The sequence below is a fragment of the Anser brachyrhynchus genome (assembly GCF_964034855.1).
Source record: "Anser brachyrhynchus genome assembly, chromosome: 1".
NCBI classification, from domain to species: Eukaryota; Metazoa; Chordata; class Aves; order Anseriformes; family Anatidae; genus Anser; species Anser brachyrhynchus.
In genome coordinates this window covers 182,506,508-182,521,991 of record NC_137694.1, presented here as the reverse complement: position 1 = coordinate 182,521,991, position 15,484 = coordinate 182,506,508, and the positions used below count along the sequence as shown (strand labels likewise).

At 36.8% G+C, this 15,484-nt stretch overlaps 1 protein-coding gene across 2 annotated transcripts in view; it reads right to left on the bottom strand.

The window, feature by feature from the left end:
* RB1 (RB transcriptional corepressor 1) overlaps positions 1-15,484 on the bottom strand; it is an 82,131-nt gene that overhangs the window by 56,716 nt on the left and 9,931 nt on the right. The window contains exons 4-11 of one of the 2 annotated variants that reach the window (XM_080594767.1): positions 13,334-13,468; positions 11,636-11,674; positions 10,943-11,010; positions 9,616-9,726; positions 7,422-7,570; positions 6,652-6,729; positions 3,972-4,081; positions 2,499-2,576 (exon numbers count right to left, since the gene is read on the bottom strand). In XM_080594767.1, the coding sequence (XP_080450893.1) occupies positions 2,499-2,576; positions 3,972-4,081; positions 6,652-6,729; positions 7,422-7,570; positions 9,616-9,726; positions 10,943-11,010; positions 11,636-11,674; positions 13,334-13,468 (768 nt within the window). Of the gene's footprint in view, positions 1-2,498; positions 2,577-3,971; positions 4,082-6,651; positions 6,730-7,421; positions 7,571-9,615; positions 9,727-10,942; positions 11,011-11,259; positions 11,328-11,635; positions 11,675-13,333; positions 13,469-15,484 lie in introns of those variants that run through there. The other variant, XM_080594768.1, reaches the window with a different exon arrangement.

The window sequence follows — 15,484 nt, the reverse complement described above, 5'->3', positions numbered from 1 at the left end:
ACAGTCCACATTTCCAACTTTTGGGGACATAATGTATTCTTCTGCCTTTGTTGTTCGCACATACATACAGAACCATGGTATCCATTACCATCCATGAATACTTATGTGGACTGGTTTATTTCAAGTTCTGTGTTAAGCAATACCATAAAGTTCCTATTCTTTTAGGAAGATTATTGTAATGATTTTTCACTTAACATCTAAAAAAGTTTGATTCCTCAAGTGGTATAGCTATTTCCTGAATTTTTTATTGAATTTCTGCACTGTTTAACCTCAGTTTGGCTTGTATCACTCAAAAAATAAGTGGACAAAGAAAAAACGTTTAGTCATCATAATTGTATAGTCCAAAGACACATTCTCTAATCTATTTTTCAGAAGGCTTGGGAAAAGCACTTCTAACAGAAATTCTACTAATGATAATAAAAAGCTTGAAGACAATTGAAAAAATTGAATGAAAACAACCCATAATTATGGTGCTCTGAACTAGTACTTACACCTATTTTATCTACTGGTTTTACCTGAATTTTATGTAATGGACCAGATAGAAAACCACTGATGAAAATGATTATATTCTCACCAATTTCAGGGGGCTTAAAAGCAGATCCTAAACATCTAGCTACAGTAAGAAAACATTATAAGAAAACTCCAAGTATTAAGTCTAGTGCTTTCATCATAACCTGTAAGGGGATCTACTTAATGCAAGGAGTTAGCAATACACTTCATACTCTGCATTGGTGATCAAAGGTTTACTGCCATCTAGTGACAGCTCTGTGCTTTATGAAAAACAGTTGCTACAGCCAAAGTCATTCCTATTGAACAATAAACTACTTGGGCTATCTCAAATGGCAGCAATTTTGGAAAACTCAGAGAAGTCCTGAAGTCTGGATGGAGAGAATCTGAATCTCTCACTAGAGCTCCTCAGAGTTACTTTAGCACATTTCAAATTTTTAGCAGTGTGGAAGCTTGCTACTCCTGGACTTTATTAATAAAGACTTCCACATCAAGAGTTTTAATCAAGCATATTTCACAGTGTTAAGAGTTGTTTTCTTAATGCCAGTACAACCAAGAAGTGGCAGCAACAAGCTGCCAGTTTGTGGAAAAAACAGGATTTGTTGTCAATGACCTTCTTGTTAAATACATTTCAAGTTATAGATGGTCTAGATCCTGATATCACACATTTAGTCGGGGAACCACCAGTCAAGCTGTTGCCTATGTGGCTAAAAAAAGCATCACTAGCAGCTGAAGACTGGAAGTGTAAAATTAAAAGGCACCATTAAGACAAACAAATAAAACCTTTCACAGTCACAGGCAATTAAAAGTTCTTTTGTGCACTGATCAGTATCTAATCTCAGCTGCATGTCTCCATTCAGTATTTTTATTAAGCTTTTCAGAACCTTACTGCTTAGTTGGCTAAAAAACAATTTCTATACACACTATTTAGTAGGTTTTGTAGCGGATGCACAAGCCCAGAGTCCATTTCATTCTTTCACAAGCATATAGACACAGTAGAGGCATTTTAAACAAAAATTAAAATAATTTTTACTCATTTGAAAAAATGAAAGTAGTAATTAAGCATAATACTTCAATTTTTCACCTCTACAAAATGCTAAAACGGAAGTAATTTACATAGCAAGCATGGAAAACAAACTTCGCTGTCCAATTTCATTAAGCCTGACACCTTCAGAACAACTGCCTGTGCAAACAGTTATGTTTGTCCACGTAGCACATGACACTGCGGTGACGCAGCTGACTGGTTCTTGAGCATCCAGGAATTTCTAAGCACTGCTAAATAAAAATCTTTGTCCTTTCACTAAAAAACTGTGTGGCACACAGGGAGAATAGCACATACAGATCTCATTTCCTTTGTTAACTGAAATCAAGCTTGGAGTTTTCCTGCACTGGATTGCAGATCGAACAATCTGCAATTAATACCACATTTCTACCATATCTCCCCATTTTCCCCAATAGACCAGAATATATTAGCATTCTGGAACACTTATTTTGACATTATATAAAGAAAAAAGGTTAGTACTCCAAAACGTTCATCTTCACTTATAGAAAGATGACAACACTAGGAAGAAGATACCATGGGAGAAGAAATGTGTGTATAAGCAGTTTTGTATCAGGAAAGGAAGCCACAAGATCTAGACTTAAACTGATGATGGGAATATGGCAGACAAAAGTACTAGTGTGAAAGTAAAAAGGTTGTTCTGACAAGAACAGATACAGTAATCTATTTTACACATATTAGACTTAGACATTTTAGACATATTACACTTCTTAGACAATTAAGTAAAAACCTTCCTATGATTTCCAGCAACTTCACCAGCAACTGAGGGCATTTGGCATTCTCAGTACATGCTCACTACTCATTAGGAACCATGACTACAGTCTGTTTTATAAAAAAATACTTTAAAGAAATCAAACCAACTACTCTTGAGATGAGTATTTCAAGCTAGGACATTAAACAAAAGAACACAGTTTAAGTGAAAAATTCATACCGAACAGGTGTCTGTGGAAGTATTACATTAAACTCCTCATCTGGATTGTTTTTTCGTGGTGTTCTCTCCAACTGTGAACTACAGAAATATAAAACAGACTTATGAAGCACACAAGTAATCCAGAAAAGTACGTTTTCTATAGAAACTTAATTAAAATTAATCTGCAGAAAAAATATGAAAGATTTTTAAGAGATCTAGATTTCCAACCATTCCACATGTTAGAGCAATGTAATTTATATTGTTAAGGAGATCTATGAGTAGGTTATTGGACTGGATGACCCCCAAATTTCCCTTCCAACTTGAAGTTTTTCCCTAGAATTCCTTTTATAACAACTTAGTTTACTATGTACAACTAGAATAGGGACTGCAGCACCTCTCCTATAAAGAGAGGCTGGGAGAGCTGGGACTGCTCAGCCTGGAGAAGAGGAGGCTCAGGGGGATCTCACCCAGGGCTGTGAATCCCCGCAGGCAGGGGGCAAAGAGGCCGCAGCCAGGCTCTTTTCAGGGGTGCCCAGCGCCAGGCCAGGGGCAGTGGGCACCGAGGGGCAGGCAGGAGGCTCCCTCTGAGCACCAGGCAGCACTTGTGTGCTGGGCGGGCGGCTGAGCACTGGCCCAGGCTGCCCAGAGAGGCTGTGGGGTCTCCTCCTGGGAGAGCGGCACAAGGCGTCTGGACAGGGTCCTGGGCACCCTGCTGGAGCGGGGAGGTCGGAGCAGATGGCCTCTGAAGCTCCCTTCCAACCTCAACCATTCTGTGATTCTGTATTATGTACAGCTCCATTTTAATCCAATTCTAAATGAATGTGTTTTCTAGTGTAGGTAAAGTCAGTCTCATACTGTGAGCACACATCAAGTGAAGTTGAATTGTCAATAACCACTGTTACTTCAGAGTACGACTAAAAAAATCCGATATCTGCATTATTGAGCAGCACCAGGGAATGTGCCAAGACACCGGTACTCAACTGTTTATTCTGTTAAACAGTCAGTGGCATGTTTCTGTCCCATGCAAATCTACTATTCCCCCCGATAATTTCTGGGTACAGGCCAGAGGTCAGAATGGGCTCAGGAGCACTCCCAGCAGGCAGCTTATACATACCACCAGCTGGTTTGAAGAAGAAGTTTGACAGCAAGGACCCAGCTGTCCCCAGAGCCATAACACATTCTCAGGCACATGTAATAAACTAGCATGCAACCTCCTCTTTGCAATTCCTCAGCTGCCACTGGACTGGAGGGACTTGCACAGTAAGAATTGGGTTACAAAGTCCATATCGTTTTATCTAGATATGTAGCAACTTGTTTTATGATTACTTAAGCCGTAATACAAAGCAAGGTTGGTGACACCAGAAATAGCTGAACTACAAGCCCAAGAGATCAACAGGATACAGAGATCTCCACTTAGAACACAGGACAGGGTGGGGTGGGGGAACAAGCTCACGTTTTCTATTGTAGTGCAACAGCAGTAAGAGGAAACATTACCATGCTATGACATCGGGCTGAAGAGTTTCATCATGATCCAGAAACAATCTTGCGTCTATGTCTTTGTTTTTGAGATACAGCTCATTGTATTCTTTCGAGAGAACCTCAACCTCAAAAAAACATTGAAAAATTTTATTTTACAGCACCAAATTCGACAATTCGCTCAATAACGTAGGCTAGCACTACCTCATGAATACAACCGAATACAACGCTGAAAAACTCTAAGAAAATGACCTTGGAACTCAAAGTCACTTCTTATACAAAGAGCTGAAACATACCCAGAGGAAATTTACCGTTCCCATGTGCAAACAAAGATAATCCTTTATAAGGGAAAACAATTGAAGATCATGAGACATTTCTGAAGAAATATAGGTCTTGATACTGTGAAAGAGCTAAAAATAGCTGGAATAGAAGATGTAGACCTGCAAATCATACTAGTGTTTCTAGGCTTTTAAATCTTTCCTTCCGGAAAAGGATAGAAAAATGTGTCTTTATGTGCAGGAAACATAAAATGTGTAAAATGTGTGCCTTTCAAACAGCTACTAGACAATCCAGAAGGCCCCCATCTTTGCTTGTTTGGAGATGGAAGCTTAAAGATGCAAAGCTTAAACTTTGTTAAGAAGTTTTCTTATTACTCATTAATGTTTGTGTTGATGTAACTTTTAAGAGACATGCCTAGTTCTACAAAAACAAGCCGTTATTTCATAGTCCACATTCTTCTTCTTAAAATTACTTAAAGTTTCTTAGTTGATTAGATCCCGCATTGATACATTATCTGGCATGAAAAGTCTGTGAGTTTGAGTGACTAACGCTAACTGGAAGTCTAAAACTGTTCTTCAGGGCCAGATACCAGCCTCCACATCAACTCTGCCACTGCGCTTCTGCAGAAGCAGTCACTTCAATCATCTCTTCCCTGAGCCCTTAATCAGTTAAATAATGCTGTGCTCTAGCACATTCCAACAAGAAAAAACAGGCAGTGCATACAACAAATTAACCCCGTACCTGTCCAAGCAAAAGCTGCAAGCATCTCTTACATGGCTTTGCTCTTCATCCTCTTTTTATCTTCGCCAAATTTGCACCAGACTGATTTCATGGTTAGAACTTTGAGGTAAGGACTATTAAATCCATACGTTTTTAGACTCCAATCATTCCTTTAATTTTTCATTAACAAAGTTCATTATCTTTTCATCTTTCATTACCTTCCTAATAGTTTAAACATTCTTTTTTTCTGAAGTATTTCAGTATCCTATTAACATCTATAAGCTTCAGATTCTTTCACTGAAAAAAAAAACAGCTTCGAGACCAAATTGCAGTACTGTGTTATTTCTGAGGAAATCTTCAGCCAAAAATAAAAGTTCTGAATCAACTCATTCATTAGTTCATACAGCTTGATCATCAAGCATGCAAGTGAAGACAAATGTAAGCAATAGTAAGTCCCAGAAGTTTTACTTGTTTTGGAAACAACATTAAAGTTTATTGGAAGCTCAGTGGTTTGTGTTGGTGTTTTTGTTGTTTTTTATTATTATTTTAATGGAAATAAAAGACAATTCAAATGTCCCTTATCATTATCAATTGTATGGATGAACTTCGTTATGACTGATGGTTAGTTGGTTTATATATAAGGATTGACTACCTCTGAAATATACCTGCAACTTTTTGCTTTGTTTTTAAACACACATCTCATGCAGGTTTCAGTAGAAAGACTCATGTGATAGGTCTTTTCTTCAAATATTATTTCACAGATTTTTCTTCAGCAGTATTAGGCTATTATTCTGATACTATGCTTAAATTGTGCAGTTAGTTGAGAACCCTGGTTAATTTGAGGATAAACTGTATAATGACCGCTGCCTCAAAGTTCATACAGGGCTTCTAAACTGTACACACCCAAACACAAAATCTAGACAGATCGCTGATACAGAACACGATGTTGCACTGACCCTGAAGTTCATATTGAAAGGGATAAAGAGATTTCAGTGGGTCTTGTATTTCGTTCCCCACCCAACATACTATAAAATTGAACACAACGTATACTTGGCATACCTGCAGACCTTCAATCTGACAAACTGCTCATTTTCACAGGGCTCTATCTAACAGTGACACAGCTAAAACTACTCTTTAAAGAATGATGGATGTAACTTCTTTGAAAGAAGTTCTCTTGCATGCAATTAGACAGAGGTACTCTGCTGCATCCAAGCTACAACTCAGTAGGATATTAGTAATTCTACAAGGACACAGCAGTGCAAACTCTGCCAGTTGTGAGACTAAGTCTGATCTTGTGGAAACTTCTCACACATGACTAAATACATGTCCCAATTATATTAAGGGATGTAACTGAAGATTGTATGCAACCACAGATTGACTTTAGAGCCTTGATATTCTAAATTGTAACTTAAATTAATGGCTTTACCAGGATTATGGATATTCAACTCTGTCATGTTTTGCTTTGAGCAAAACCACCACTAGCTCAACCTCAGGAAAATCATTTATTAGATTCAAATGTACATGCTACATATACCCAATGAATCCTGGAACCCCTGTGAAGTCACATTCCTGAAACACACTGCATTTCGCTAGATTATTTCACAACAGCCTATCAGAACTTGCTCAATGTGTAAAGAGAATCTTAAATAATCTGGCATGAAGTAAAGTACTGCTGTTGAACTTAAATTATTCCAGTTACCTGTGGTAGTCCATTTGAAGCTACAATACCCATAGAATTCAAGAAAGGAATAAAGCTTGTGAAATACACGTTTTTGACCTAGAAAAAGGAAAAAGCATAACATTAGTAACATATGCAGGCAGCCATGCATACACTGCTTTCATGTCTTTAAGTCAAGAAACTAAATGAGACGCTTTTATAACAGTGTTTTGTTTTCAATAAAGCAAAAATAAAGTTATCTGCATATCCAAAACTTAGTTACATGTAAGCACACAGCATATAATCCACAGCTGGAACATTAAATTTAGATGACTAAACTGGAAAAGAACAACACTCCTTCCAACCCCCTTCTGCTTCTACTATGATCATCTACTTGGGTATTCAAAAACGGTCCTTTTTATACAGGAATAGATTTATCAGGAGAGAAAGAGGGGAACCGGGATTTTACAATCCCACAAAGAGCTGTGCATTAGGTGTGTACATTTTTTCCACTGTGGGATACAGCTGTGAAACCCCCCCTTGAGAGTAGCCCATGCTACACGCTCTGATCAGCATGTAACTTCACACTGTATTCTTCACAGTTAAATAACCCTAGTAAAGTTATCACCCATACCATGGGACTATTTTTTAGACTACCTACAAGAGAAACTGCACAACAGTATAACACCCTCACTACTGAACTTAAGAGAATCAAATAAGCACAATTATAGAGATTTTTAAAAACTGTTTAAGCAAACACATTCCAGATGGGGTTTAGCAGAAGATCTAACATACACTAAAACAGACCTTACCTCATCTAAATTACAATCGTGCTCTTTACAAAGGATTTCAATAACTTTTGTGTCAGTATCAACTTGTTTTGAAGTACGTGTACTCCTGTTCTGACCTCTTCTTGGAGTTCGAGTTGAACCATTCACAGTCACTGCAGTCACAGCAGACTCTGGAAAGACAGGCAGAACCATCACAAGGTTAGTCACCTTAAGAAAAAAACTTCAGAGATTTAATTATTTATATGACTCTTCAGGCATTTAATTATTTTCCCTTTTCATCTGTTCAGCTGGGTAAGAAAACTTCATTACAGAAAATCTATAGAAAAAGAAAACCAATTTTTAAAATCCTATATCAGTATTTGGACATTGTTTTTAAAACACTATTCAACACAAAATTTAATAGCACTTTTTGTGAGCAGCATAGAATATTTGTAAGCAGCATAGAATAAGTAGCAAGGCTAGGAGAGCCTTGTCTTTTCACAGATGAGTACTATTTTTTCTATTTTTATAGACATGTGAAATGATGAGCTGAAAGAGTGACTTGACATTTCTGAAGGTTAATGAAGTCACACAGGATGTAACTGCTGGTGGGAACCTGGAGTATGGTTCTACAGAGAATTCTTCCTTTCCCCAAATATCCCAGTCAAACAAGCATGAAAAAAGAAGTTCACCTTGAAGATATCAAAAACCTTAACTAAAATGAGGTTAAAACATCTTGTTTTGTTAAGCTCAAAGCAGACAGCCTCAGTACCGTCAGCTTGAAATATCTGAATTATATTAAGAACATGTTAATACAGTTAAATGTTTTAAAACTTGATACTCCAATCAGTATGCTGTTCTCATTTGTAACTTCATTCACATTTGATAACTGCTCTATGAGAAAACGTGACAAATGACACTGCTCTGGCAGTTGCACCTTAAATCCCATCAACTCTCAGCCAATATCATAAAGCTCAGACAAATGGCCTGATTTTTGGGCAGTCCTGTGCAGACCCAGGAGCTGGACTCAATGATCCTTGTAGGTCCCTTCTGCCTCAGGATATTCTATGACGACACTGTTTAAGCACAACATGAAGCCTCTCGGTCACAAGGACTTGAATAATACGTTGTGTTATTTGCTAAAAGAACGAAGCACTGAGTGACAGCTTGAACAGCACCTGTATCACACAGCCCAAGTCAGAATAATGCCTTACACTTACAACAGCTGAGACCCATATTTGCAATTTAGACAGAAGTAGTTCTTTTTCAGTGTTTCTTTTTCAAGATAGAAAACACACATCCTGTCTTTTAATAATGAGTTTTTTTAATAATGAGTTGCTGGTCTTCATAGTTTCACTATGGATATTTAGTGGTAAAACAACAGAAGCACAAGTAGATTCAGGCTATGAATTCCACTACCTCACCCAAATCCAACACAGGATATACCTGTGTATTATCAAAAACTGTTTTCTACATACTGCAGCTCCAAATACTTTAGTGTACCAATTCTGTAGCTTGTGGAATAAAAATATTCAAAGAAAAATAGATTTCTGTCTTTCAAAGTTACAAGTAAATGCTTCCTTTCTCTGACTTTGAGTGGTTTCCCAGGCTTTACATATGAAAATTGAATGTACAAAAAAGTTTGCTGAACACGACTTCCTATTGGTAAGACCCATTATATTTTTGGGTAAGGAAGAACCACTTGCTAGTACCAAACAGACATAATAGAAATCTACATTTTTCCTCTTCCGTTTTATTTTGAGCTACAACTGCAATCAATTTATCCATGTATTTCTTTTTTAATGTTTGTGTAGTCCTGTACCTTGCACACTTCAACTGTCATCATACTGCTATAAATCAATGAATTGAGAGTCATAGCACCATCTTCTCCTTTTGTAATTCAAAGCAAACCTAAATAATAGTACTCAATCAACATCTACCCATAATTATTTTACCAAACCAAGACTACTCTTCTTGCAGGCTTCTAAACAACTGGAATGGGCAGAGGGCATTGCAAATGGATGGCAGGAATAGAAAAAAATCAAAATATTAAATACACTGCTACATTGAAATAATTTAGTTCAAGTTCATTAGCATCTCAATTGAACTAAATATTAAAAAATCCATTTTAATGAGGTTAAGAAATTTCATTATATTAATTGTGAATGTTATAAAGACTAGTGGAAAGTTTAAAAATTTACTTTCTACTTAGTTAACAAAAACCTGAAATCCTTACTGTATGGTTCCTTGAGCATAGCAGGTGGTGACAGTTTGATAAAATAATCTAAGACACACAGCAACAACTGGAAAGAAATCACCAGGTCATCTTCCATTTGCAACACTTTACCTGCAAACATTAAAAGGTAAAGACAACTTAAATTTGAAAGTCATTGTTGGAAAAATAAAGATGTGGACGTTTATTAAATAAAATACACTACATTTAGTAGTGAAAGCATTGTGTGGGATGCCCGTGTTCTTCAAAGCTTATGTTTCTTAAGGGGTTTGTTGTTCTGGAGAAAGCATGCATAAAAATATGTATAATTCATGTAGAAATTCGTTTTACCACAGTGGAGTAATTGTGTAGACTATTTTACCTACACGTACTTCTTATTTCTGCACAATTCTTCATTTTTTTGTGGTCTCAATAAAACTTTGTGAAAGCTGCTAAGTATTCAAAAAGCATAAGCGAGTTCCCAATACAAAGCGAAGAGAAATTCAAAACATGCTTACTGTATGCCTGGCCTGCCCACTGCATATGAAATGACTTGCAAGTTAGCAAATATTAGTATGAAGAGCACTTTAAAAACTACATTACCCCAGCTGTTCCCAACTTATGATTCACATGCCAGAAAAGATCTACAGAGCCATTCCAAGATTTCCAGTGTCTCCACGAAGTGTTTGGAGAGCCGACAGCAATTCAGAACAGCTATAGACACTACTTGTGTTCTATTTACATGTACAGATTTTGTATTTATTTTCTAACTGATTTCAATAGCGGAGATGTGCACACTTTGCTGAAAAACAGATCTGGAGGAGGCAGCTGCTAAGACACACGATGCATTCCTTTTTGTAGGAGCAGTACAATGAGACAGGACTTCTTGTACTATTGTAATTGTTTCATTACTCAGCTTTAACTGGGATTTCAGCCTTTTCTAGGAAGAACTGTAGCATTCAAAGGACATAATTTCAGGGACTTCGTTTAGTTTAAAAAGATCTGCTAGTCTTTTTGGGTAGTCAGCCATTACTAAGATACTGGCAGACTATAACAAAGCATCTCAGAACAGACTCAAATACAGAATACCGACCTTCAAAGTAAAAAATCTCTTTAAAAGCTTTACAAAATATTATTCATAAACTGGAAGCAATACCAGCTAAAAGAATAGCCCAACTGCATAGAAAGAAGTATTACTGAGTAGTTACAAAGCCATGCAGTCAGAACACTCTGGAACTGTGCTACAGCTATTTGTAAAAAGGATGCTATTCTCATATTGGAGGTGTAAAAACAAACCCATAAACACACTTCAACAATATTCAGCAGAATAACTGCGTTAATCAAAACTCACCTTTTGCCAGCAAAAAAGTAATCCAGTAATTTTTTAGGACTAATACAGAACTGAGTTCAGCAGAAATCCTGTAAATAGACAAAAATAAAGACTCCACATTAACAGTTCTGTAAAACTAATTTCTGAAAACATGCTTCAGTCTATGGAACAATTTAAACAGCATGCAACATTTCCCATATAGTTAAGCTTATTATTACATTCCCTACGCAATTAATACTACACGTGAAAAAATTAAGTCTTCTGTAAAGCCATTCAAGAATCAGGAAACATCTGTACCATCCTTGGAAAAGAAAGTGAATATGGATAATTCACTTAACTGTTATGAGCTGTTTTCTCTCGTGCCTTTGACTAATGCCCTATTCTCCAGTCACAGCATGAACTCAATCTCATTTGGGAGTTGCTAAGGCATCTTTTCATCCATTCATTTGTTGCTATGATTAGGAAGCTCACTCTCCAAATGTTCCTTTCCACCAGGCCGAGACACCCGCCATTGGGTGGAGATCCTTCATGGAGGAAGTGATCAAAATTTATACATATATCACTTCTGCAGCTTTCATCATCTCTCACTGAAATTCAAAGTCCCCACTAAATTTAAATTAAACACATGACATACTATGACTTAGGTCAATCTTAGCAGGTTAAAAGACAAAGCACAAACATCTTGACAAACACAATTTGGAAAGTCAAACTTACTCACTACTGGGTTGTTCCAGATAAATAAGGCCACAAGTCCTAGAAAATAAAAATATTTATTTTTAACATTTCCCTGGAACTATGCAATATCTTTGACTTCAATATAGTAAAAAATATGCTAATTCTCAGAACATTATTGTAAGTTTTAATAATTCTGACTCTCGGAAGAATATTACCAGACCAACTCAAGCCCTGCCAGAGCTGAAACAATGCTACTGCTAAAGTGCTTATGTCAAAGTTTAAAATTGTTTGCTATTTAATTTGGTACAATGAAATTTGTTACTATTTTCTTCCAGAAAAAACAGTATTTTTATGTATAGTTACTCAGTAACTTGTAAAACACGACAAAGCAGGTGCCACAGCTGTACAGACCAGCCCATAAAAGATATTTTTAAACCTTTACAGTTTCTGCAGTGTCATTGCAAGCCTTGTAGTACCTGATGCTTCTTCCCAATTATTTTAGATACATGACATCAAGAAAAATTCAGTTTATACAAAAACAAAGCAAGAAAAAAAACAAACTGCAAATCCTTCTGGCTGAAAAAAAGTTACTGCAATTCAACTGTAGCAGTGTAAAAACAGGGAAAAAAGGATTTTTAAAAACAAAACTTTCTAAACCAAAATTCAAATTCTGTATATGTAAGTTGCACGCATATTAAAATATAGCCAAACAATTTGCCTCTTAATCCCTTCCCTCAGTGATACGCTGGACAAGAAGTTTTGAAAAAATAAGTGAAGAAAGAACTAGGGGGAGGGACACAAAAACAGAGTGTGCCTGTGTAAATATGCAATGATGCTTTTACAGCTCGGTAAAGACTTCCAATAAGTAAAAACTAAATATTAACAACCCGCACAGAACTTCATAGCTTTAAGGCAACTAAAAACTTCACAAAAATGTTACAAATATATACATTACTCAAGCTAATGTTAATGGACTTTGAAAAGAAAAAAATTAAATCACAAGACACATTGGTGCCTTGATCCTATAGTCTGTCTTCAGGTTAAAGAAGAGTGGTAACTTACCAACTTGGAAAAACTGGACCCAAAAAAAGCATCCACTTGAGAATCTCCTGAATTTTAAGTGACACACAGGAAGCTCTCTGCATGCTGCCATAACCAAATTCAATTTATCCCATACGAAGATGAGTGATTTTGAGTGTATGGTCAGCTAAACCACTCGGGAAGGTTTATCTTGATTACAGCTGAGAACTGCTGTTAGAGCAGTCTCTGCAATGCCCCGAGACTCTGGAACAAACAGCCTTCAGTTCCAGATCTGGGACACAGAAACAATCTTATTTGTGCTTTTTCTTTCCAGAGCTCCTAAGAAAAACTCTTGGATCAGGAACTGGGGGGTAGGGCAGTGTAAAAATGGAAACACCGTTAAATAAAAATTATTAGATCGTAAAACAATCCTTCTTACATTTGTAAAAATCTTAAAGCGACTAGCAATCATTTGTCACGCTATTCTTACTGTTGTTTATACTGCAACAATGGGAATGTTCAGAGCATTGGAATAGTTACGGAGTAGAATATAAGATGTGTTTATTCAATGCACATAAACAGCTCCACTTAACTGATCTGTAAATATTAGCACACAGTTGAAATGAGCACTTCTAATACACAATTTGAAAAATACAAATACCTAAACGTTGACCGCCATAAAGAATTTGTTATTTCAAAGTGGAAAACATACACTACCTTTCAAACTTGTGATATAGTGCAAGTAAGACATCATATTTCTTTTTCAGCCTTGATACAGTGCTATCAACTTTAGTGCTTACAGTATCCATGTTAACATCCACTTCTTTGAGAAACTGAAAAAACGTGCACACGCTGAAAAAAAAGATGACATTATTTTAACTCTGAGAATGACTATTCTGAAATAGCTCTTCAAAAAAAACACTAAAAATCATTGCCTTGCTTCACTAGACTTCAACATAGTCTTACTAAAACTAGCAGTGACTGAAAACCTTGCTTTGGGAAAGACTATTTGTTTACCTGGAGCTCCATATACCACTTTGACATTTTCTAGATTTAGAAATACTGTTCAACTAAGTACCACAGGTCTCTACTAACACAGGTTCTACTACAGAAAGAATTTTCTTGGCTAGTACAGATATATTTGGTAGTCCAAATTTGCTAACTAGATACATCTTCCTTACTCTGCCAGTAAAACCATAAACACCCAACGCTGACATCTTGACTTCTCTGTTTTACTTAAATGTTCTACTTTAGAAATTGTTCTTATTACTCTAAGAACATAAACCGTGGCTTCATCCTTGGCAAAGAAAGACCTAGGAATTAAAACAGGTGAATGCATTGAATTATATGGAACTTCAAGTCTTCCAGCAAGCATTTGGCAGCAAGGAAATAGTATTGTACAGGAGACCAAAGTCATCCATGTAATACTATGGCCATCAAGAATGTGTGGTTTTTGTTGTTTTTTTTAAACAAAAAATGGCTAAAAATTAATGTGGAGGAAGCTATCAAACATTTTGATTCTTTATCAAAACAGTATTTTGAGAGTTCTGTTTGCTTCGTAATAAAATAAAGTCAGAAGTTCATTTAGAAATTCTTTTACCACGTAATGAAGAAAAAAACCTTTCAAATATATTTGTGTGGCTCCAGAGGGCAAGATGACTGGTAGCAATTCTCTGCCAGATTGACTTTATAGCTGCTGAAAAGCCCAGAACTAGCGAGCAATTGAGTATTGCTAAAAGCAAATAGAATAATAGCTTATTCTTTGAAGCCCGAGGGGAAAAAGTGTCTTTCGGTTTGCAGTGTAAGTTAGTCAGGTGAATGCGTTCTGTACTCCAGCAGAACATACTGAACATCACCTCACAAATGTGATTAGATTTCATCCGAGTAGTTTCAAGTCAGCCAAAATTGAACAGATTAAGTTGAAACTTAGGACCTGATCACTGTTCTGTGAGATCATATGAGGAGAAGAGGCATAGAGAAGTCTAACCGTAACTGATGACTCCCAGGAAAAGAATATTCTGGCCCAAATCCGGAATTACCAACCTGATGTGCTCCACATCCTGCCTTAGCCTCCTTAGCATCCTTGGTGCTGCATGCAAGGGGAATGGGTATCTTGACACCCCCCCCCCGCAGCAGGATGCCTAACCCCTGCTGTGTATTCCCATTTTTGCAACACTGTCTACAGATGTGAATGTTTCCCCCCAACAAAAGCTTGTAAATTCACTCCCTTGGCTATCACAAAGACAAGGATGGGATGAAATTACAGCTGCTACGATCTCCTACCAAATGCCCATGTCCCACACACTCATGGTGAGGCTTCATCCATGATAAAACCACAGCAATGCACTAAGCTGCTGACAAACACCAGGGGATGATGCAGTGCCTGAGAACATCAGAAGGCTCTGCTCACCCACACAGGGAAGGGTTATTAGGCAGAAAGCACTGGAATCCTGCTCCTTCAATAGGCCTAACACAAGGGTACACCTATTGCTGTTGCCACTTAACTTTACATTAAGAACAGATATACTGTAATCCTCATTTCTCTAATATGAGCTTAGTGAATGTAAAAATATAATGGTAACATTTTCGAGTCAAAAGCATGTAGAAAGGTAAGAAGTTTAAAATGGCATTAAAGTGTTTGAAAGTGAGCAGCATACTGGCAAACAATTTGAATGCTAATTTTTTTTCCCCACTTTTTGACTTAGCACAAGCCTAATGCTAATGGAAAGGTTTTACAGAAAATCTTGATATAGAGAAAGAAAGGAAAATATCAAGCATGATTTATACCAAGTTAAATCAATTCAAACTTTAATTTATCAAGGACAAGAGTCAAAATTGTCATACAATCATAAGCCAATCTCAGTTGAA